At 40.0% G+C, this 24,916-nt stretch overlaps 1 protein-coding gene across 1 annotated transcript in view; it reads left to right on the forward strand.

The window, feature by feature from the left end:
* Positions 1-24,605, forward strand: part of LOC115044631 (collagen alpha-1(XIV) chain-like) — a 56,244-nt gene extending 31,639 nt beyond the window's left edge. Inside the window, exons 6-25 of the mRNA XM_029503763.1 lie at positions 745-900; positions 1,109-1,228; positions 1,422-1,586; positions 1,720-1,884; positions 2,131-2,282; positions 3,150-3,279; positions 3,589-3,734; positions 3,873-4,002; positions 4,261-4,400; positions 4,882-5,008; positions 5,968-6,107; positions 9,584-9,716; positions 10,125-10,160; positions 11,463-11,605; positions 13,772-13,904; positions 14,940-15,062; positions 16,159-16,308; positions 18,381-18,497; positions 24,336-24,482; positions 24,601-24,605. Of these exons, the coding sequence (XP_029359623.1) occupies positions 745-900; positions 1,109-1,228; positions 1,422-1,586; positions 1,720-1,884; positions 2,131-2,282; positions 3,150-3,279; positions 3,589-3,734; positions 3,873-4,002; positions 4,261-4,400; positions 4,882-5,008; positions 5,968-6,107; positions 9,584-9,716; positions 10,125-10,160; positions 11,463-11,605; positions 13,772-13,904; positions 14,940-15,062; positions 16,159-16,308; positions 18,381-18,497; positions 24,336-24,482; positions 24,601-24,605 (2,558 nt within the window). The remainder of the gene's footprint in view (positions 1-744; positions 901-1,108; positions 1,229-1,421; positions 1,587-1,719; positions 1,885-2,130; positions 2,283-3,149; positions 3,280-3,588; positions 3,735-3,872; positions 4,003-4,260; positions 4,401-4,881; positions 5,009-5,967; positions 6,108-9,583; positions 9,717-10,124; positions 10,161-11,462; positions 11,606-13,771; positions 13,905-14,939; positions 15,063-16,158; positions 16,309-18,380; positions 18,498-24,335; positions 24,483-24,600) is intronic.
* The last annotated feature ends 311 nt before the right edge of the window (positions 24,606-24,916 follow it).

Below are 24,916 nucleotides of genomic sequence, written 5' to 3' on the forward strand. Positions count from 1 at the left end.
AGATAAGCATGGAATTGTGACAGTTGAGAGAGAGTCAGAGAGAGAAAGAGAAAGAGAGAGAGCGAAATTATGCAGATCGTCGTATGTGTGGGTGTGACTTTTGATAATACGGACTCCTATTTATTCTATATTTCTTTCTGGTGGGAGTTTTTTGTGAAGATTTCACTTGAAAAATGTCTCTCTAATGAAGCATGGCTTCGTTCGTTGCAATAACTTATAGAGAGATTATTTCCAAGAGGAAGAGGTCAGGAGACCTGCAGCACTGCAGAGTCCAAATGAGGCTCATCACAAGGTATTTATACATCATATACTGTTCATGTCTGTAATGTGCGATGGGAAAATAACATGCTGTGTATCTGTTAGAACGTAAGTGGTTGACCAATGTTCAGATAATGTGTGTGTCAGTGGGCTGCCTGCGGTTTCCACGGTTCAGTGTAATTATGTTCACAGTTTTTGCTTGGTTCAATAAAGAGAGCCTGAAATCTGCTGACTTGAGGTTTATTGTGTTTTCTGGGTTTTATCTGAAAAAAGGTGAACATCGATATGAAAATCTTCATTTATTTATGTTTATTAGTTCCTTATTTGCCAGTGCTTCTTTCTTTGTGTTTGTGTCCAGCTTTGGTCAATTTCAGTCCAAATCTCCTCTTGTCTCACCTTTTTTCCATATAGAGATTTTATGTCACAAATAAGAGTGTCATCAGCTGTTTTCTAACCTTGTTGTCCTCTTTTCTCTTCTGCATCCAGTCGATCAGTTTGTGTGCCACACTGAAGCCATTGCGGACATCGTCATTCTGGTGGACGGCTCCTGGAGTATCGGTCGCATCAACTTCCGGCTGGTCCGCATGTTCCTGGAGAACCTGGTTAATGCTTTTGATGTTGGCATTGATAAGACAAGGATAGGTGGGTCCCTGCTACGTTTCCTTCTGAACCGTGGGAACAGTATGTTCCTCTGATGTTCAGGAAAACATTTTCAGTGATACTGAAAACTCCTCAGGTCTGTTTTCCTTTTATGTAAGCTGAGCTGGTCATCTAACTTTGAAGGGGAAGTGTCAACTATCTGGTCAGTCGATATTTAGTGTGAATTGAACGCTTGTCTTTCTGTGTGTAGGTCTGGCTCAGTACAGTGGTGATCCCAGGATCGAGTGGCATCTAAATGCTTTCTCCAGTAAAGATGCTGTCATTGATGCTGTCAGGAACCTTCCATACAAAGGAGGAAATACTCTCACAGGTCAGGGATTTCGCTCGTACCATTAGTTTGTTGTGCTGTTAATACTCATCCAAACAATTTTGAAGCTTTTTCCCTTTTTCTCTTTCTCTTTGCATCTTCTTCCCTCCTTTGAGTAACTTTTCTTTCCTTTCGCCTTCCTTTTGGTGCTTCTGCCTTCATCTTGCTCACTTGTCCTTCTTCTTTTTCCCTCCAGGCTTTGCGTTGAATTACATCATGGAGAACTGCTTCAAACCGGAGTCTGGCTCGCGTGTTGGTGTTCCCAAGATTGGGATTCTAATCACAGATGGGAAGTCCCAAGATGACGTTATAACCCCTGCAGAGAGCCTGCGCAATGCTGGTGTTGAACTGTTTGCTATTGGTAAGGATGGACGAAATGAATGAAAATCGCGTCATTCATGTACCTTAGAACTTATGTCAATGAATGACTGAATTGTATCATACTGTTCTGCTAGATTGATATTTCCAAATATACCTTTGCTTTTGCTGCCCAGGTGTAAAGAATGCTGACGAGAATGAGTTGCGCTCCATCGCCTCAGAGCCAGAGAGCTCTCATGTCTACAATGTGGCCGACTTCAACATCATGAGCTCCATAGTGGAGGGTCTGACCAGAACAGTGTGTGAACAAGTGGAACAGCAAGACAAAGACATCAGGGAGAGTAAGGAGATGATGAGACGGAGAGTAAAGTAGAGATATCAGCAGTCACATACGATGCAGGATAGAAAACGCTGACAGAGAAAAATCTGAAATCCAGTCTAACGTGTTTCGATTATATTATCATGCTCTTTTACTCTGATCAAATGCATATGTTTTTTTTTTTTTTTTGTGAGGGCCACAAAGGGAGTGTAATCTGATATTCTCTGTTTTCCGACCCATTCCTTTCCCCCTGTTTTTATTTCTTCAGAATGGATTCCGGAAGAGATTGGAGCGCCGCTCGACCTGTTGACGTCAGAGGTCACAGCCCGCAGCTTCAGAGTCTCCTGGAGCCACGCCCCTGGAAATGTTGAGAAATACAGAGTAGTTTATTATCCTACTCAGGCAGGAGAACCACAGGAGGTGAATACTGTGTTTTGTTTTAGGTTTTTTTTTTTTGCTAAGAACATCACTGCAGTGATATGTTTTGTTTAAACTGAACCGAGAAAAGCTGAGTGTTTATAAAAATCACTACAAAGAAAGTCGTTACCATTTCATTGCTATGCAAAGGCATTACATGCACAAACTTAGAGGCAAAAGTAATACACAGAAATACTGAATTCAAGAGGTGAGTTTAGCCTGGGGGGCTTTCTAATTTTCACCCCCATTTCACTCACAGCACCAAAGGGTGTCATCTGGGGGTCTTCTGCCAGATTTGTACTTAGAGCTCAGTTTTCCGTTGAGACGCTGGTGGTGTCATTTATCCGTACCCCTCTGTCACATTCCTCCATTCACACCTCCCCACAACATCCGCACAGGTAATGAAGGCTCGCTCGAAATGGTACCCTGGCGCCGGCTTGATTTTTATAAAAATATTTGACCACACAAACTGTCCAATATTTTTCTTAGCGGGGTTCCGGAGCAGAAAGTGAGGAGACCTTTCCAGCTGGCTCAGCCCACATCTAATCTGTATCACAACTGTCATCCATTCGCTAGAAAATGAAATATATTATTTAGCATGAGACATTTGTGCTTTATCTTATTCAATAAGTCACTTGTGTTTTCCCCTCCCCTCCCGTTTTCTTTCAATCTCTCTTTACTGCCCTGCTGTCCTATTTTTTCTCTCTACCATTTTTCATTTTCATCTTCCCCCCCGTTCATTGTCCCACTTTCCCTGCTATTCTCTGTCCCCCTGCCCTTTCTCCCACCAACTTCCACACCTCATTTCCTTTCTCTGTACCCACAATCCATCTTTCACACCCCTTCTTTGTCTTCCCCGTTGCACCCCAGGCTGTGGTGGACAGCGATGAAACTTCAGTGGTGTTGCAGCATCTCAACTCACTCACTGAGTACCAGCTAGCTGTGTTTGCCGTGTATGCAAATGAGGCAAGCGAAGCTCTGAGAGGATCAGAAACAACCCGTAAGTTTATTCTCAGGTACAAGCACGCACGCTGAACATGTGAAACCTCGCACCAACGTCTGAGAACACACACAAGTTTATAACAGTCACTTAAAAGTTGGAATCCAGACTAGTTGAACATAAAGCCGTCTTAATACCAACAGATAAATGCCTCGACTTTAATAAGATTGTCTTTCATGTCTACCAAACTGACAATATTGGCAAGCTTTACTTTCATCAACACCAATTTGAAAGACTCTGCTGGTATTATCACTGCCTGATTGTGTGCTGTGTCTTTGATTGTGTGTGTGTGATCGTATATATATGCAGTTGCTTTCCCCACTGTGACGGGCCTGAAGCTGTCCAATGTGACTTACGGATCCATGAAGGCAAGATGGGACAGCGTGGATGGTGTCTCTGGCTACATGCTGCTTTATGCACCGCTGACAGATGATGGAGGCCTGGATGAGAAGGAGGTAGTGAGAGAAGGAAAGCAGCAAGAAAGAGGAGAAAAAGTTTTATTGAAACAACAAATTCTTTTTTCACTTCAATTTTAAATAGCAAAACAGAGTACAGACGTGTATGTTAAATTCTGTGACGTGCGTATTTGTCAGGTCAAGGTATCGGACGCAGTGACAGAGGTGGAGCTGGATGGGTTGATCCCTCACACTGAATACACTGTCAGTGTTTACGCCATGTATGGAGAGGAAACCAGCGACCCCATTACAAACCAGGAAACTACATGTGAGCTATACACACAAACAAACGTCTTTTAACCTCATAAAGGCCCTAATTCTGACACTAGTTTTCTAAATTTAACCTAATCCTAATTTTTCGTCCTTCCTGCAAAGACAAGTTAAAAAAAAAAAAAAACTGCAAACAGAAGTCTGGGTTGAACAAAACATCCTCTCTCCTCAAAAATGTTCTCACTCTCAAGGTCAAAAGTTCAAAGGATTTATTCAATGAACACACATGAAACATTTGTTCTCTCTCTGCTTTCAGTACCATTGAGTCCTCCCAGAAACCTCCAGTTCTCTGACATCACCCATAACTCCGCACACATCAGATGGGACCCAGCGCCCAGTGGAGTTAAAGGTTACCGAATCATGTGGGTCAAGACAGATGAACTGCTCACAGAGGAGGTGCGGTGACATGCTGGACTCCGTGAAATTGAGTTTCACATGATAGAATTATGTTTGACAATATTTGTATCAGAGAGAAGGAAGGAGAGAAGGAACAAAAGAAAGAAGATTGGGGAAAAGAGGACATTAGCTGCAGGGACTGTTCTCTTCAACATTAAAAGGTCAGACTTAAATGGCTACTAATGAGTACAGGGAGAAATCATTGCGGCGAACAGGGGATATTTTAATTACACAGGCGTTGTATGCGCATGTGCAAGTTTGAGAGATATTACCTGCAGGTAGATATTAGCACCTTGTCCAATGTGTTCAAAGAATATGAGCAGCTGCCGAAGGTTATTCTTTTGGAAGCACCGGCACAGTTACTCGGTTTTACCTTCTATTCAAGTTCTCCCGATTGTAAAGAAGAAAGTAAAATATTCCCATTCCCAAAGCTGTAGGTTGGTAGGTTGTGTTGATTCGTGTGTCTGTGCGCACCCTATAGGTGGAGGTCGGTCCAGTGAGCTCTTATGACCTCAGCGAATTGTCATCTCTGATGGAGTACTCGGTGGCCATCTTTGCCCTGTATGACAACGGCCAGTCAGAGCCCCTCACGGATGGATTCACAACCAGTAAGAAACTATCACTAGAAGTTGCAGTAGTCAGTAGACTCATTGCAAGCCTGTAGATTAGATGTGGGCCGATGCAGATGAGCGATGTTGCCCCCTTTGCAAATTTGTCCAAATTGTCTTCCTCTGAGGTATTTTTCTATTCTTTGTCTCTGCTGAGGACAGTATTGTCTCAGTTTCTTAAAAATAGTTGTATTTTCGGAAAATTAGAAGCCGCATAGTTTTTGTCTTCATGTCAAATAGTGTTGGATTTTATTACCCTTTACTGGTCCCTTTGCTGTTTTGGGAACTTGCTCATCTCATTTACCCCTCAACATAATAGCACTGTCACATTAAAAGGTCATTTCACAGTCCCTGGGCATTCTGTCATGCTGACAAATATTGATTTGAAGGAATATCCCTGTAAGCAACAAGCAGTTTGGCTTCAGTGCTGAGTCAGCTGAATAAAATGTATTTCTAGAAACCAACTATTAAACTCCTCACTCTAAAGGGCAATGTGGATTTTTATTTATCTCCTCACAAACTTTGTTCAGCAGACCTGGTTCTAGAGACGTAGTGTCACCAACTTTTTTAAGACTTTTCAGTGAGGGAGTAGGAAATGTGGGGTAGCTGCTTGATTTGAATTTGCATTAAAATGCTGCCATTCCACTGTGCTGTTGTAAACTGTAACCAAGGTCATTTTTCAGCAGAGAAACTTGTGCAACAAATTGTTCTGTAGAATCAAGGAAGCAGCCGTTTAAACACTAGACAGCATTTATGCACAAATTGAAAGTAAGGTTTACTTGAAAAAGTTGAACACTGAAAATATTCTTGATAATTTGAATGATGAATTAATTTTTTTTTTTTAATATATACACGCAATATGTATTATTTATTATATTGTATTTATTATTTGCTTTTGTATACTATACACTTGAGGTTTAAAAAAGAAAAGGAAACAGTGATGTCTCTCCCTGACTCAGCTCCAGTTCCTGGTCCTTTGAATCTACGCTCCAGCGATGTCAGCACAGACAGCTTTGAGGTCAGCTGGGATCACTCAGCCAATGACATCATCCTCTACAGACTCTCCTGGGCGCCGTTAACAGGTGGCGACACTAAAGAAGTAAGTGCCACTAATATACTTTATGTCGGGTGTTTTCTTTAGACACAGCTTTCAAGAACACAAACTGAAATGTGACAGTGAAGCTTATCCTAATAGATTATGTTGACAACACTACAGAGCCACAACTTTAAGTCAGACGTCTCTGAACATGTACTCCATGCTCCCACTGCAAGTTTGGATTTTCTCTTCCAAAGCTGACAAATATTACAGCTATAAAATTAATATTTTAGCCTTAAAAGATAAAATAACCTCCATGGAATCAGAATTTCTCATTCAGCCAGAGGTCTACTTACTATCTCTATTTCCAGAGGAAGAAGTGGCTGCTCTCCATTGGCCCAGATAAAGGAAGCATGTACTCTATAGACCTGCATATAAGTCTAACCAATCTACTGGTAGCTGGTAAAACCCCTGGCATGGCTGAGTATAAATACAGGTTGAATAAATCTAGAAATTAATGGCTGGGGTGTTTTATTACCGTGACCTGGGGTTTAGAGGCAGCTGGGAGGCAACGATAGAGCCCCTCTGTAAAAGTGTGTTGTGCGAGCGTGCTTTCCTGAGCACCATCAGAGCCGAAAATAACACTCTGGGGACCTGGAGAGGTGGGCTGATAATGCCGTCAATACAGAATAGGGAAGGGGCTTTTCTCTGTCTTTCACCCACCTACCATAAACATATACGCACACACATGCATCCACACACACAGAAACAGACAAAGAGGGTGAAAGAATTAGAGCGATTAAAGCTTGATCATTGAGATATTCACATCAGTTTTGGTTCCTTTTATGCATTACACAGATGAGACAAGATTCATTTATTTTACTGGCATCCTGATATCTTTTCAAAACAGTCATTGGGTCTTGTTGCGCTCTTCAATAAAATGTTGAATTGACTGTCTTTAATCAGGCAGGTACCTCTGAGGGTAATGTTGTTTTCTGCATGAAGAAAACAATGCTATACAATATGGTAATGTGGCTGACTAAATGTAAAAGAAATGCAAAAAGGAAAAGGAGAGAATGAAAAGGAGTAAATATGCACTCATGGGAAATCAAAAATGTCTGGTGAAATTTGCACGTAACTGTGCCCTGAAGGGCTCAGCAAGGAACAAATTCCTGTTTATAAGCCGGTTATTAACTCATCTACAATAAACTGTAATTTCACAGTCGCTCTCTGTGGGGCAAACTGTATTTCTGATGACCTCTTTGTACTTAACTTGGGGTTTGGTTCCGTTTCTGTATTGGACAAATGAAACTAGTCATTTGGACTTATGCAGCACAAGTTGATACAGTATATTCATGGAAAGCCACTTTTTTGATTCACTAGTATTAACTATCATTTTTTTAAGTCTGTAATTGGCCCTATTCAAGTTTGATGTTTGCTTTACATAAAGAATACATTTAAATGTTGTGAGTTTCAAGGTGAATTTCTACAATTCAAATTACCACAATATTTAAAAAAATTCTACAACCCCAATTCCAAAAAAAGTTGGGGCATTGTGTGAAATGTAAATAAAAACAGGATAGACCGATTTGCAATTCTCAAAAACCCATATTTTATTCCCAATAGAATATAAACAACATATCAGATGTTGAAACTGAGACATTTTACATTTCATGGGAATTATTAATGATTCATTTATTAATTTGATGGCAACAACACATCTAAAAAAAAATGTAATTAAAAATTAAACATTGTTTACCATTGTGTTGCATACCCTCTTCTTTTAGCAACTGTCTCACAGAAGTGAGGAGACCAGTTGCCGGAGTTTTAGAGGAGGAATGATGTCCCATTCTTGTCTGATGCCAGATTCTAGCTGCTCACCAGTCCTGGGCCTTTGCTGCCGGATTTTTTGTTTCATGACGCCCCAAATGTTATCTGTTGGGGAAAGGACTCAGATTCTTGATAGATGCAGTATGTGGTTTAGCATTGTCTAACCGAACTATGCAAGGCCTTGGCTGAAAGAGACATTTTCTAGATGGGCATGTGTTTCTCTAAGTACTTTTCTGAAGTGATGGTCCCTTTCCAGATTTGTAAGCTGCCCACGCCATAGGCACGAACACAACCCCACACCATCAGAGATGCAGGCTTTTGAACTGTCTGCTGATAACAAGCTGGATGGTCCCTCTCTTCTATAGTCCGCAGGACACGGCATCCATCGTTTCCAAAAAGGATTTCAAATTTTGATTAATCTGACTACATAACAGTTTCCATTTTAAATGAGCTTTGGCCCAGAGAAGATGGTGGTATTTCTGGACTGTGTTCACAATTGGCTTCTTCTTTGCATGATACAACATTAGCTTGCATTTGTGGATTGCACAGTGAATTCTGTTCACAGACAGTGATTTCTGGAAGTGTTCCTGAGCCCATGCTGTGATGTCCAGTAGAGAATCATGCCTTTATTCCCAAAGATCACGAGCATCTGGTTTTGACCTTCGTCCTTGTCCCTTGCACGCAGAGATTCCTCTTGATTTTCTGTGATTTTATGTTCGGTGAACCTCTGCCCATCCAAGATGCTACTTTTTGTACCCAGTCATGTTACAGACCTGTTACCAGTTAACCTAATTAGTTGTCAAATATTCCTCCAGTTGTTTTTGATTTTTGCTAATTACTTTTCCAGCCTTTTGTTGACTTTGTTCCAACTTTTTTGAAATGTGTTGCTGCTTAGCTAATATTTTCCATGAAATGGTGAAATGTTTCAGTTTCAACATCTAGTATTTTGTTTATGTTCGATTGGGAATAAAATGTGGGTTTATGAGCTTTGTAAATCATTGCATTGTGTTTTTATTTACATTTAACACAGCGTCCCAAATTTTGGGGAATTGAGGTTGTATGTAAAAATGATAAGTTTTTTTTCACAGACATAAGCCTTTTAAACTATGCGTCACCACTTCCTGCTATTTTATAGCTGAAATTACGAGAGCTGAGACAATTTGTTGGGGTTTTTTTTTTATGTTTTTTTTTTATGCTTCCTCTGCTAAAACCTTTTGGCTTTGGCTTTGAAAGTCTGGTGTTACTGCACTTTGACTGTAAATAAACCTGTCAGACTGTCGGTTAATGCCCAAATCTTTTTTGAAACGTCAGCATCTCTTAGAAAACTTCTCCTACTTATTTTCCTCTGGCAAGCATAATTACAGTTTATTATGATCCGAGGCAGAAGAACATGACCTTAAAGGTTATCAGCATTTTAGTCACAACCACAACTACGTAACATTTTAGGAAATATTCTATACTTCTTGAAAATACCAAGGTAAATTGATAATACAGAGAACTCTTCTTGATGTTCACTGAGTGAAACCTAGTTTCCAGCTGGATGAAAGTGCAGCACTATAAAGACCCAACTTAATCTGCAATTTTGACAAGAGAGGTAGAAAACTGGTTATAAAACACCACAAGCACAAAGGTGACATCTTTATAACATTAGCCAGTGAAATGTGAGACATAAACTATTGTGTTTGTGTGGGTCTGTTTGTCTTCTTTAGGTGGTCCTGACTGGAGCTGATAACAGATACACCCTGGCCAGTCTGAGCCCATCTACTGAGTATGAAGTGATGTTGACAGCTATATTCAAAGATGAGTCAGAGAGCGACACCATCTCTGTTATAGAGACCACGTGTAAGTTTAACGGGCAACTTGTGCAGCTGTTTAGCCGCAAACTCCGAGAATCGTGGTATTTTTACAAAAATTCAACACAACTCAACACCAGTCTCAAAACTTTTCCAGAGATGTTACAAAATCCCCTTGGTTGTACTGATGTTGACATGAGCGTGTGACATGAGTAGCAATCTTCACCGAAGTGCCATCATCTGCTGGGAACAGACCAACTCAATCTCCTATGATAACAAAATTAGCATTTCTAGGTTCAAAGTGCGGCTTGGCGTGCGCCTATTTGCATTGATTTGTTTGTTTATCTCAAAATAAGAGATTCTATTGGCCATGTATCATTACCTTAGCTATTGATGCAGAGAACAGTTGAGAAGAATTTCGATCCAATTATCTAATTTATGCTCTCTATTTCTGCAGTGGCCAAGACAACAACAATTGCTCCCACAACCACAGGTAAGGAGTGTCAATGTAACTTTTCAGTAAAATTGCAAAATGTCAGGAGAAAAGCTGTCCAAACAAGCTCATTCTCAATGTTGTCCATGTAAATATTGGCTAATCTGAGAACACAACGTAATTGGATGGATGATGGATGATGGATTAAAAGTGTGCCATGAAATTAATTTGTTCCAAATGTTACCAATGCTAATATCTTAAGCTCCTTTAATTCATTTTGCTGCGTATATCCAGCAAGCAGCAGCCAGCTAAGTTCACTTTGCACTTTAAAAATGCCCTGCAGAGAGTCTGGCCAAATTTTAATAGCAGTTCAAGCCAAAGCATCTGTCTAGAAGATCTTCTGCCACTGAAATGTGAAATTCTTCCCTAGTTGCCAGTGCATGCGGATAATGTCAGAGAACATTAGTTCTAGTTTTAGCAAGTTTCTGTTGCTGTGTTTTTGGCCTTTGTCGCTAGTTTCAGGAAACAAAAAACATAATTACTGTGTGCTTTGAAAAGTCTCTCCTGACTGGTTGATTAATCTAAAATTGAAACACTGATAACATTATCAAGCAGAAGCAACCTTAATACGAAAATTTCACAGATCTTTTTTTTTTTAAGTGTGTTTACCGAGTTAGCTTCACCCTGAGACTTTATTTCAAACTCTATTATCTCAGAGGTGACCCAGAGGCTGTCTGCATCGTGTTTTGTATGAGGAGCAGGCTATGGCTAATGGAGTCACAGCATGTCCTTTACTCACAGCGCTAAAAGCTAAGAGCAGTCCGTTGCCTTACTTCAGCCCCTGCTTACTATTATAAAACTTTATCTGTTTTCTTTACAACTCCAAATGCTAAAATGAAATTCCCAGCTCAAACGGAGGAAGTTGCCTCTGTTTTTAAAAATCAAGACTAGTTTAGTGATTCATCGCGTTTGGAACTGTCTTGCTGATTTTCATCCAAATGAACTGCGTCAATTTTAAAGCATGTTTAATTGGGTTTTGAAGCCACCGTTGAGCCTGATGGAACTAAAATGAAAAACAGAAACACTTGGCTTTACTTCAGTGTGAGCTTAATTTTTCTGCAACTTTATACTTATCATCCAGCACATCACAGCTGACTGAATCATGTTGGCACTTTGACAGCAGCAGTTACTTTCTCTAAGCATACTGGCATTTTCACTGACAGTTTTCAAATCTTCAATTTACCAAACCGCATTAAAATTTTGAAGGAAATGCAGCTTAAGCCAAGAGTTAGTGTCAGTGTTTATGCATAAATCCATCAGTAACACGGTACAGTGACTGTTGTCTGTGGTGTGATACGGCAGTGGGACGTCAGGCTGTGAGAAACCTTCAGCTGATTGATGAGACCACAGAGAGCTTAGAGGTATCATGGGAGATGGAGGACCCCCATGTGGAGAGCTACAGGGTCTCCTACGCTGGGCTTACTGGTGACCATGAAGAGGAATCTGTGAGTTGAAGCAAAATCATTTACGGATTAAAAGTAATCACAAACAGCATTGGCTTTAGAGGTTTTGAGCAAGAACAAGTCATTTTGATGTCAATTGCTTTTTTCTGTTCCAGGTTATTTTTAGATCCCATGAAATGCCTGTACTTAAAAGGCCTGTACTTATAACCTTCTGCCACTGCAGGCACCATAGCCTTAGAAAACATGCATGTAAACACACACAAGTGCCACTATAGAAGAGCACTAATTATGTGGAATAGGTCACACTGGAGTTGTGAGGAAGATAGTTGTTATTTCACACCTCCAGCAAACTGGATGGCAACTGAAGCGGTCAGTGTTGGGTCATCTGCTCCAATCAGAAAACTGATTACACTTTTAGTCCCGGTCCACATGGCCTCTCTCTGTAGTAAGAGCCCTTAAGCTCAGTGTCATGTACTGACCCTGGCCACTGATGCATGCACACAGAGGTACACACACATCCACAGCCTCTCTTTTCTTCTAACGCTCTGTTTTCTCTCCCACTTGCTTTCTCTCTCACCACATTTCCTTACTTCCCTCCCTGTTTTAATTTCCGAATGTGGTGTCAGAGCTGTAGAAGATGGAGAGGCCAGGCCAAGCCAGAAGACATTCCATTATCTTTTCAGTAGCTATTTACCTCACCCGGAGCAAAGATGGAGGACAGCAGAGAAAAGAGCAAAAGAAATGAAGAGTGGCAAAAAAAAAAAAGAGAGAGAAACAAGAAATTGAGCCGAAAGGCTTAAACCCGATTAGAGCTGTTTTAGGTCTCACCTCTTTGTGCAAGTTTGGATGTACTTTGATGATGTTGGGTGTGAGAGACAGACCGAGGACAAGACCGAGGACAAAGGAGATAGCATGGACAGTTCAGTGTGTCCTCAAGTCATAGTTGTGTGTGGACACATGAGAGTGTTTATGTATTTCACATGAATGTGTGCACATTCTCCAGCTTTGACAAGGAAAGGAGTTTCAGCACCTCCTTTAGAATGGACAGCTCCTCCTGATGCATGGCCTCACCCAAAACACCTCTCTCTCTCTCTCTCTCTCTCTCTCCCTCTCTCTCTCTCTCTCTCTCCCGCTCTCTCTGTGTCTCTCTCTCTCTCTCTCTGTGTCTCTCTCTCTCTCTCTTTCCCTCTATTTCTTTCACTGTCTGTCTGTCTTCTTCTCCAGCCCCACCCTCCCCTTGCTATCGTACTTTCTTTTCCTGTTTCTCACACTGACAATTGCTCATGATGCATGCACACACACGCACACATGCACATACATGCAAACACACACAAACGCACACACACACAGCAGCATCAGCATCAGCATCAGCAGAGCAAAGCGAATCTGTGATGTCTTTTTTGGGTCCACTTATTTTGTTGTTGTGCAGCTCTCAAAATACTCTTTTACACGGTTGTGATGAAAGAAAACATTAAAGCCAGCATGGGCCACAAGTTTTTAGAAAACTTCAATATCCTACTGTTGGAGAACAATTCTCATCTGTTGAGCATTGAATTAATAAACCGTGTGATGAAGTTGGAAGCTCCAGGGTAAGAAAGAAAGTGGACTTTGAGTGAGCTTGTTCTTTATGCTGGTGAGGTGTTGACTGAGGTGAGGCATCTACTCTCAAGTGGAATTTGGAAGTATATTTGGATTTAATTATATTATAAAATAGAAACATCTGGATTATTAGTTATTTTTTTTCCAATTAAAATTTCTTGTCCATTATTTTCAATATTCTAAGTGGGCTATTATGTTTATGTGGAAGTGTTTGTATTAAGCTGCTTGACCCTTTTGGATTTTAATAATCAAAATATTATTTAGATGAAAAAACACTTTCACAAGGGTTAAATTATGATGCACAGAAAGAATACTTGACACATGAATTGAGCTCACAGCAGTAATGGGATTTTCCCCTTGTTTCTAACTCAATGTTGACCTCAAATGCCTTCATTGACAAAACTGAACTCGTGAACTATTGCGCTATTCAACAGATGCTCTGTTTTTCCAAATTAAATCTGGCCTCAGTCCTTCCTCAAAATGTTCAAAATAATGCAGACTGTGCCTGTGTGTTTCTTACAAATAAATCATTTATCTATTTTGGTTTTTGTGGTAAGTCCCAAGTGAGCACTAGTCATGATTGCTTTGTGTGTGTGTGTGTGTGTGTAGGTTTTAGTTCCAGGTGGCCAAAGGAGGGCTGTGATTCAGTCTTTATTACCAAACACCCAGTACAAAGTGACAGTCACACCAGTGTACACGGACGGACAAGACGGGATCAGTGTGTCTTCCCTGGGAGCCACATGTAGGCTCTACAAACTCTCTCACACACAAACACACACTCATGCGCACAATCCAATTAACCATTCTCATTTTCTCAATTTTCATCACACAACATCAGCTCTCAGTTTAGAGAAGAATACATCTGATAAAACTAAAAGCTAATGAAAATGGATTGCATTTCTGCGAGCAGACTGTTCTTTTGCATTACATTAATTTCATGTTTGTTTCTTTCCCTGAAGCAGAATGCAAATTAAAGTGATGACAAACAAAGATGCGCTTTTTACTGTCTTCATGAAGACTTTTCACAATTACAGCAGCTCTTTTCATTAATGAGATGATTAAATTATATCAGCTCTAATGAATTCCTCTGATTACCCCCACGTGAACAATAGCGATTGTCTCATCACCGGACAGACAACTGAAGTGTCACACAAAATATGTCATCTCTTGAAATGAGGGTGCTATGGCTCAGCATATTGGAGATAAAAATGTTCCTCTCAGCTTGAAAGCAGCAGGGCTATAAATCAGAACCAAGACACATTTCATGTACAGTGAGATTTGATTTTATGTGTTTAGGCAGGAAAACTGTCATCACATCTAAATCAGGCTCCATAGCAATTTACAACTCTGTGATAACACAAATTCAACCTGAGCTGGCACTGAAACAAACAGAAAATATAACTATATCTTTGAAGTGCTGCAATTATTCACAATTTGTTAACAGAAATTTGTCAACAAAGTAATTACAGTGCCCTGTCTGTGACTTTGTTGTGTTTTCAATAGCAATGAAAAACAAAAGTCATAAATTATATTGTAGCTGGGTATTAAATCTCCCTTTTTGGTGCTGGCCAAAATGTGCTGTAGTTAATATGATAACCTGTCAGGCATTTTCAGTTAAAAGAATTTCAATGATACTCTGTAAATAATGCAAAGTCAGAACAGATGGCTGCACTTGTCCTCAACATTACAGATTTGATTAATGTCTTCAGCAGTTCATATATTTCAATGTTTGGCCCTTTTATTTATTTAAGTGGGATTTTGTCCTGTTTTGTGGCAGTACCCCTCCTGTCTCCTGGAAACGTCCGTGTGTCAGAGGAGTGGTACGACCGGTTCAGGGTCACCTGGGATCCACCTCATTCTACTACAGATGGTTACAAGATTGTCTACCACCCCATTTATGGTACCTGTACACACACAGACACACAATGAGAGGACAAAAATAATGCCATTCCTAAAATAATTTGTACAATCACGCAATAATCCCAAAATAAGACTTTTGGGGATGGCATGTGAAAGGTAGAGATTGTGGTAGTTTTCCTCAGTCTATTTTTTTGTGATTGTTTTTGTTAGTTGGAAATACAAAAAGTAACAGACGGAGACAATTAAAGTCTTTGTCTCCATTACACAAAATTACCCCTTCATGCATAAACACTGGAAGATAACTGTTAATTGGTAAACGAGTATGTTTTTTCCATTCTGTGAGTGCTTTGCCCTGTAACACAGGCTCATCTAAAACAGACTAATCATTTGTAGGGTGCTTTAGCTTTCCGAAAAGAGACTTCTTAGTTTTTCTTTTAAGCTCAAAGCATCACAGGAAATGTCCGTAATCCTGAACTGAAATAGTACATTTCCCTTCCCCATTTAGTTATTGTCTAGGAGCATCAACAAAAGACCACTTATTCTTATTCTTCTGCTTTCTTTGTGTTAATTGTTTTATGTTTCCAAAATGAGGCCCCAGTCTTTATTATTTTCATGCCTGTTTTTACTCATTTAAACACGATTACTGCGTCTGAGGGTCCAGCTTCAAGCTGACTGCAGTAATCTGACTTTAGAGAAAAAAAAAATCAGCTGGCTGCTGTTTTCTCCGGTGAGAATCTTCTCACATGAATGCCTACATATTCACACAAACGGACACTGATGAAAGACGTGCAGCCATAGTATGCTTAATAACTTAGAACTTACTACTTACTATTTATTTCACTGTTTCCCTTCCTTTGACCTTCCATCCCTTTTTTATGTAATATCTTTACCTTGTTCTTTACTTTGTGGTGCTGCAGCTACAGGTTTTTTTTTTCTTTTGGAGAAACAAAGGAATTTGAATTAGATATTAACCCACTTAATGTAACACGCACACAAATATGCACAAAGCCTTCAACTCATTTAACGATTTCCCTGTAGGTTGGAGATGGTAAGGATAATGCTGATCTTGAATTTTTTTTAAACCTATTGTCTTTTGTCTCTGTGTATATGTATGAAAATGTGTGTCTCTTTCTCAGTACCAGGACCAGTTTTGGAGACAACTGTGGGCGAAGATGTGAACTCAATGCTCCTTCTCAATCTACTGAGTGGGACAGAATACAGCATTCAAGTGACATCTTCCTACCCTGCAGGACAAAGTGAACCAAGGCTTGTGAATGCAAAAACATGTAAGTGTCCATATGTACAAAAAAGATGTCCACTGACCCTCACACTTTATTGTAAGTTAGAATTTTGTTTTGTCCTTCAAATGCAAGCTTGTTCAGACAAATGTTTAACAAAACAGTTTTCTACATTTAATATAGCAAATATAATTTTAAATGGAATCTACTTTTGAAAGGTCATACCTGATATGAAGATGTCATTTCAAAGTTTAATGAATACAATGAAGACATCACCAGTGTTTTTATAATCATAATTTGAAATTGTCACAAAGGAGTGTGATTGTAAGAATGAGGAGACAGCAGAGGCAGCAGCAGGAAAATAAACTGGTTTTAGGAAAGTGGGAACAGTACAACATGCATATTAACTGCCTGCTGATACCATACACTCTAATTTCCATTGAGACTGTAGCAAACAGAAGGCTATAAATATTTCCCAGTCAGGCAGTGAGTATAGCCCTATAAGCTTATGAATTTGGCATCAGTGGGTGCAGTAAAACCTGGTGCAGGTGAAGGGGAGAAGTTGACATCATCTTTGTAGAGCACAGAGTGTATAAATCTGATTCTTTCTTTGAACCCGCTCTGGCAAGCTCTCAGAATATTTCTATGTCATTATCTATCACCAAACATTTATGCCCTTTTGGCTTAATCAGCTTCTGTTTGTGTGCGATTCAACTTGTGCAATTTTAGGAAAAATCCTACATCAGTGCTTAAGTTAAAATCTGCTGTTGTCATTTAGGTTTAATATTTGATTGATCAGAGGGAACTTGTCAAATAGTGGGATGAAAACAAATGTACTTGAATTATTAACATCTCATAAAATTCTCATGCACATTTATGTACACAACAAATATAGATGTTTAACTTTTCTTTCCGGAAAACTATTTCCCCTTAACTTTGGAGAATATTTAGGATTATTCATGGATTTACACAAAGTCCAGAATTTACAAATGGGACTTAATGAGGAAATTAGCGACTCAATCTGGTGAACCATCTCTTCATATTCTCTATATGATTAATGTCCCTTGCACATGTCCTTCATAAAAAAATAATAATAAAAAAGAACAATGCTTTCAATATTACAGAAGTCAAAAGTCATTTATACACATTGCTCTTTCCACACTTTTCTAGGGACTTATTTGTGCATATTGTAATGTATGCTACTTCGTAGTTAGTTTTTTAAATGCCGAGCACAAATAGATGAAATTACATCACAAAATATTGGACAAAACATGTACTCACACTAAAAAGTCAATGCATTGATTCTCTGATATATGATATTTTCCCATATTATATAGGGCATAGTCAAATATCATTGTCCATATTTGTACTTTACTGTGGCGAGAATCTGATTTATTAAGGAGATTTTTTCTGTCATTTCTCAACTCTAATAAAGGCGATACAGTAATATATTTCCCAGGGTGCACTGCATTCATTACTGCCTTACCATAAGAGCCAACTGGCATGTTTGCACCAATAAATAAAACATAGTAGAATGTACTGGAGAAAGTAATTCTTGGTACCTTGAGAACATTGATTGAAATGAAGCTGCTCCCAAAAGATATATATATATATATAATTTGTAATTTGTATTTAGGTAAAAATGTTTCAATGTTACAGCAAAAATCCAGTTTCTGCAGCACCAGTGAAGGGTGTTCAATAATCTAGATAGAGATTTTGTAAAAAAAATTTTCCCATGATGTGTATGACATGTTTTTTTGAGGTCTACAAGAAGGAGAATTGAGCTTCCACTGTGAAAAGATTACAGAATGAAACACAAGCAGAAGGAAAATACAGAAATTACTTGGTGGAAATTGAATGTGAGAAACTTGTGAAGGCAGATGGATGCAACACGACCACACACACATACACACAGGGGTCATTTCTGACTGATTGCAGGATCTCCATATTGTCCACCATAGTTTATTCTCCTTTTACTCTGATCTTTGGGTGGTAACTGGGCAATTACCACTAAAGCCCCCCACTAAATATCAGTGAGTCTTGCATGAAAACACAAAAAAGGAGCTTAGAAATCAATGATTATTTAATCATTCTTTTTATCTACTGTACTGTCTCTCCAGTGTTCCTCGGCATCTCTGGCTTGTCAACCTACCAGGTGCGATCCAACAGCATGTGTATCCAGTGGCAGCCTCTTCTACAAGCTACATCATACAGAGTGTCCATACAGTCTACACTCAGTAAGTACTTTGCTCTTATTGTGCTGAGAGTACTCAGACAACCACCTCGCTCCAAGCGTGAACTCAATTGACTGATTAGGTCACAAAGTGCAGCTTTATGTGCTTGCTGAGAGGTGGTGTTGGTAACATCTTTTACTTGCTGTTAGGTTCATGGAGGCAAACTAAGAGAGAAAAAGTGGTAATTATAGAGTGCATGTACACAAACTGTCCATGCTTGTCATCAACAGTTCTGTGTCCCAACATGTTGCATCGTCGCATATTGTTTTTGAAAGAAGTCCAGCCAAGTAACTGGACTGAAATTTGGTGGAAAATATTTTACCAGAGCTGAGATGTTTGGTGAAGCAGCTGCAGTCCCCTTTGAGTAAATCTCCATTTAGATTTATTGCATGTCCTCATGAAAATGTCTCCTTCATTTATTAATAATGCAAAGTTGAGTCATCTCATGTCTCGGTCACATCTGTGCTGGTTACATCTAATGGGATTTAAAGAGGTACTGGAAGAGGTACTGAATGAGAACCTGGTCTCCCCTTATTCCTTTCACAATCATCTGAATTAATATCTATAAGAACCTCTGAGGAAATAAGTGTTCTTGCTGCGTTTCTGTCATTCTCACATGGTACAGGTTTTTTCATAAATTTATTGCTCTGAAGAAAGGAAGCAAGGAATAACATGCACACAACCCCTCCTTTATATGCAACAGTAGGAAACAAGAGGAAACTGCTTTGACAATATGTCATGGTGTCAAATGAAATTACGGTGTGACCTTTTGCCATTTGTTGTGCAGAATGCTGAGTTATTCAATCAAAGGCAGGTAGATGAAGAAAAGAAAGAGCAGAAATTAGATTTTTCATTAGAAAAACAAAGAAATAAATGGATAAATCAACTAAATTTTCGACTAATCAAACTTTAATCTAATCTCTTAAATTTATTTATAACAAACTTAAACCTCCTCTTTGTTATATTCGAGCCAATATTTTTTCTTTACTTTTGAATCATGGATGGAACATATATTAAAAAACCTTAATTAAAACCTTAGTGCAAATTGATCTGTTAATACATGTCCTCCAGAGATAAAAGTCCACATACGAGGCAGAACCAGATGTAGTGGTAATGGATTTTTCACGTTCTCCCAAAGCCTCTGAGAGGATAATGAGAAAAGGTGAATGAATACACAACAGGTTGGGGGTTTTCTGTTCAGCAGGTTCTAAAAGTCGTACCACTACCATGTCTAAGTTTCATGGAAGTGGACTTTCACATTGGTGGCTTTGCGGCAAAACATCCTCTTGCGCATTACCTTACCGGTTTGTTTCAGGATTTGTAAATTTGTTTCGGGTTCGTACATTTGTTTTGGGACTTTCCCCGAAACAAACCAGAAAGGGAATGCCCCAATCTGGGGTTGAGCTGGAAATGATGACAGGATGCAACACGGCCAGTTGGAGTTCGATGTATTTTATGGACAGGGTAAGGAGTGATGTTTTGTGGCAAACACATTCCATCTGGTCTGCGCCATTTAAAACCTCGAAAAACTGACCACACCAAAAAAACGCATTAAGCGGCTCATGTGTTTGCCACAAAATGGGCAAAACATCACTCGATCACTATCCATTGTTATACATGCACTCCATCAAATTCTTTTTTTAAACTTTATTTACATTTTCCTTATATACAGAAACTTCCGATAAGCACATTTGCACTTTTTACAATACAAAATACAATGGATCTTGAGAGATACAGAGGGGAAAATATAAGACTAGTGGTAAAAATGAGTAGAATTAGAATAGGATACTTAAGAGGGAGTGCTGTTGTGCTGAATATCAGCACTGGTGTGATTCTGTCATAAGCATGAGGCGACAGATAATCACAACAGCACGAACTCGGGTGTGATATTGCTTTTACACAAAAGTTGTACAAGCGCATTTTATTCGTTAACAGTAGAGTTACAGATTATCATTTGTTTGTTTATTTAATCATTTATTTGGCCCTGCCAACACAGATAGTTCTGCAACTGGAAGGGAGACACGGCTGTTGCCAGGCATAAATATTTCCTACACACAAGCTTCCTACTCTGTGTTTGCATATTACCTCTACTTTGTATCGTTTACATTTATCTGAATCTTCCCATTTATTGTGCAACCACTGAAATAAGAGTCTGCTGGCAAATGCTTTGGTGGCATGATGTGTGTTTCTGATGCGTTAACAGCTCGATCAAACAACACCTTGCTCCATGGAAGCAACGTGAAACAAGGCTTTGTTTAGATATGTATTTTATGCTTTATGTCCTGCAACACATTATCTATCTATGAATCAAAATTGGCATCGTGGTTTGTGTCTGTTTATAGAAAGCATCTCACCTGTGCCCACGGTTATGAGAATGCCTGTACAGCGGAGTAATAATGACTGGAAACAGTCCCAGTGCTATTGTACTCTATATCAATTTGTATCGGTGTTTGTAAAAGTATTTCAAATTTTGTAATGTTGGTTTGCACCTCTCGGCCACTATAAGTTGAACACATGGACCGGCTTTATTCAGCTCCTTTTCTTCCTTCCAACATCACAGCACAGTACTTTTAGGAGTTTCATCACACTGACTATAAAGCTTACAGCGGCTACAGCTGGTGTTACTTCTCACACCATTCACTGGAGAGAAATACATATATGCTTCTCTGCAAGCATACACACAACACAACATGGCTACGTGCTGACTACGTCACACATTACCCACAAGGCCACCTGCTTAAAGGGGAATGCTCAGGCCGGTCACACTGCGCAGCGGCCACGGGACGTGTGAATGAGAGAGTAAGGACCAAAGACCTGCAGTCGGATCCCCTAAAGTGGAGCTGTGTGGATATTCACCAGCTGTTTTAGCACAATAGCTCATGTGCTAAACATGAGTATCAACATACATTTCAATATAGTTCCCCATTGTTGAGCCTATTTTGTGTTTGTTTGTGAACCTTTCATCATCTGATCTCTACAAAAACGAGCTGTGTGTCTGTCATGTTGGGAAGTAAAGCACATTGTAGTGTAAAGGTGAGGCAGCGTGTCTCTGTATGTCTTATTGTTTGTCTGTTGTGTGAGCGATGTATGTAAGTGAATTTCCCTCAGGATAAATAATTAGATATCTATCATATATATCACATTTTAATAAAAAATAAATAAAAAAAATATAATATCTCTGTTTCGTAGTGGTTAGCGCAGCGGCCCCGCAATAAGGAAATCGCAGGTTCAATTCCCGGTAGGGTCAGATGATTAATTGGTGAAGACTGAGTGGGCTACAGCAAGGAAAAGCGGATAGTACACAAATGGTAAACAGGACTAGAAAAGAGATCAGACCAGAGAGACTCGGTTTGATTTTCGATGCACGGGAACACGGTTAGCTTAATTGATTGGTTAGGAGTAATGGACTGGGCTAATGCAAGTCAAACTCACCCATTAAAGTTTGACCCCCCCCCCCTCACCAAATGGTTTGGCCACCGACCCTTCGCTAAGCCCCGCCCCCCTTGGTTACTGTTGCTATGCTAGGCTGTTCTCTGTTGTCTGAAGTTCGGTAGGAAAATGTCCGGTCAGCATCAGTCCGGTGATCAGAAAGGAAAAGAAAGAAGAATAAGAAAAAAAGGATTTAGAAATTTGAGAACAAATACTTAAAAAATAGCAAGGTAAGAAACAGCGCAGTTAGCTTGTAACGTAAGCTAACTGGCTAATGCTAACGTCCATTAGCCTAGCTTGTATTAAAGCCCGACACAAAACGTTATCTTAGACAGAAACAGCTGAGTTTGGTAGCTCCATCAGAAAGAAGAGACAGAGAGGAGAGACCTCCAGCTGCTGTCAGGTAACAGAGAGAGGGACGGGGAGGGTCCTGGGGGGGATTTATTTAAGTTGTTGGCATTATTTCCGCACTTTCGACAAAGAAATTGGCCGCAAATTTAGAAGAAGTACTCCACCGCTTCAGACACAACACACACAAGGATCCGGACATTATGTGCAAGCAGACAGACCTGTATTCAGCTGTGAGTGATGAGGAGTTAGACCGTGACTTAAGTGATGTCTGCATAGAAACACTGGCTACAAGCTAATGCGTGTTCCGGGTAATAATACGGCCACGATGTATAATGTAGAATGAGCCGATTTATGGAGAAATAATCCAGGTGGTTGTGCATGTGCGCTCTATTCTCAGTTTTCCTGTTCACATCCCATTTCCCCATGACTTCATCACAACCTGCTCCTGCAGTTGCTGATGCTCCAAATTGGAAATCTGATCATAATGCCGTGACACCAACATGATCCAGAGGTGTGCACAGCCTGTGATCAAAACCCTGAGCGGGCCTATGGTGCTGTCCTTTACGGGTTGCCCCTTCTTAGTGAGTAGAAGAGCTGAAAATGGCAGAGCCTGTTACTGTTCCTGCCCAGGATGGCGAGGCATCGTTGTCACAGTGTTGGGCATTTAGTGTAATGGGAGGGAGTGTTACAGCCGTTGTGCTGTTTTTACCTCTCTCTTTTTTTGGTCCTGTTCTTGCCATTTGTGCCTCCTGTGGGTTGGCAGACCACCTGCGCCCAGTTGGGACATCAGGCCCAGACTATGAAGCCTGGGCAACGTAGGGGACAGACCAAGTGGGCCATTTGGCAGCCGGAGTGCTGCCTCTAATTACTGTTGACCCTTCAGTGTGCATGTTGTTCAAGCAGTTTTTTTTTTTTTTTTAATACATGCTTCTTTACTTTTTATTTTTGTTAACCTTCTGTTACTCCAAACTTCCTCCAGACAGTTAATGGGGACGTAACATCCACTTAAAGGGAAAAATTAACACCAAATATTAATCTTAGACAGCAAAGGAGGTATACTGTAAGAAGATACTCCGTCTTCCTTCCCTCTCATGCCTTTTTTGTTTATCTGTCTCTCCCTCTTGTCTGATCAGTAGTTGGTTATTCTAGCTGGAGTTTAGAGATTTGGTTTAATCCACGCAGAGCCAACCAGCTGCTGAAACACCTTCTCAGATGGAGAAGAGCAAGCCGCTCAGCAACAGCTGTTTCCCTAAACTTCATTATCTATGGCTGTTTCCTCTGGAGGAGGGGCTAATTTGTCACTCTCTTAGACGAGAGACACATTAGGAAATAAAATTAGACTAATGAAACTGACAAATGACAGCTATTAGAGTGCCTGCATGTGCGCTTCCAGTTTTCTGTTTGTTCCTTTTGGCTTCAAAAAACAAATTCTCTCGAATTCTCATACGTGAGATTCCCCAATGCTCACCCACTTCAGCTTCTCACAGCAAATGCTAAATTGAAAGTGTTTGCACTCTGCAATCCAAAGGAAATTGACAAGAGAAGGGGGGAAGAAATCGATGATATAACTTTTCATCTTCTGTGGATATAATAATGTTTTCCTGCAGTCTTTTTAACTTCAGAATTTTTGAGCTAACCAACTTTTGGGTGCCATGAATTTGTAAAGTTGTGTAAGCTGCAGTTTGCCTCCTAATTTTCTTTCAGTTAAGTGAGGTAAATATGGAGAAAGAATGAGTTTGATGTATCACAATCTGTTTCCATGGCTATATTTTTCATCCAAATGAGTCTGTTGAGATGAAAATGTAATTGTTTCCAAAAATGTACTCAAAATAGTTTAAGTTGATTTCAAGTTTAATGTTTTGGTTATTAATAATGTTAAGATGTTGTTACATAGTGCAGATAATCAACGATTCATTTCAAAAGTCAGTTTCAAACTCCAGATGATCTGAGCAGATTGTTATACAATGCCAGTATATGTGGTAGACCATTGCTGAAGATGGAGACGTGTACAGTTTGAAAGGTAAAGAAATTAACTTATCTTTTTGCTCACTTTATTTGCAGATAGTCAAAGGCAGGAAGTGAGCCTGGGAGGTAGTGCTTCCCGTCAGTGCTTCTATGACCTCACTCCCAGCAGCCAGTACGAGATCAGCATTCAGACGGAGATGCAAGAAATGGAGGGACCTTCAGTCTCCATCACTGACATGACATGTATGCTGCAAATATTTATCTATTAAGTATACAGCCATGATTATGTTTCAATGTTCCCCTTTCCATTCTGGACAAAAATGTTTTTCTTTCTCTTGTCCACTGCCACTCATTTGCCCAGTTTAATCCTCTGCCCCCCCCTCCCCAAGTAGCCATTGTCCACCACACATATGCTCCGCCACTGACACTTTCTCTCACTTTCACTCAGTGAAGATAGATTCTGCTGTTGCGCCTCATTGGTCAGCTGATGAGCTGAGGTGGAGCGCACAGCCTCAGGGACCTAGTGGGCTCAGCTCACAACCAGGGTTACAGACATAGATATGACCTCAGATACACACGAACATGCATGGACACCCAAACACATTCCCTGGCTGACATTGTTGGTGTACAGATTTGAGCTGACATCTGTGGATTCAATTCAGCAGGACACTATATAG

This window comes from Echeneis naucrates, chromosome 6, assembly GCF_900963305.1.
Source record: "Echeneis naucrates chromosome 6, fEcheNa1.1, whole genome shotgun sequence".
Taxonomy (NCBI): domain Eukaryota; kingdom Metazoa; phylum Chordata; class Actinopteri; order Carangiformes; family Echeneidae; genus Echeneis; species Echeneis naucrates.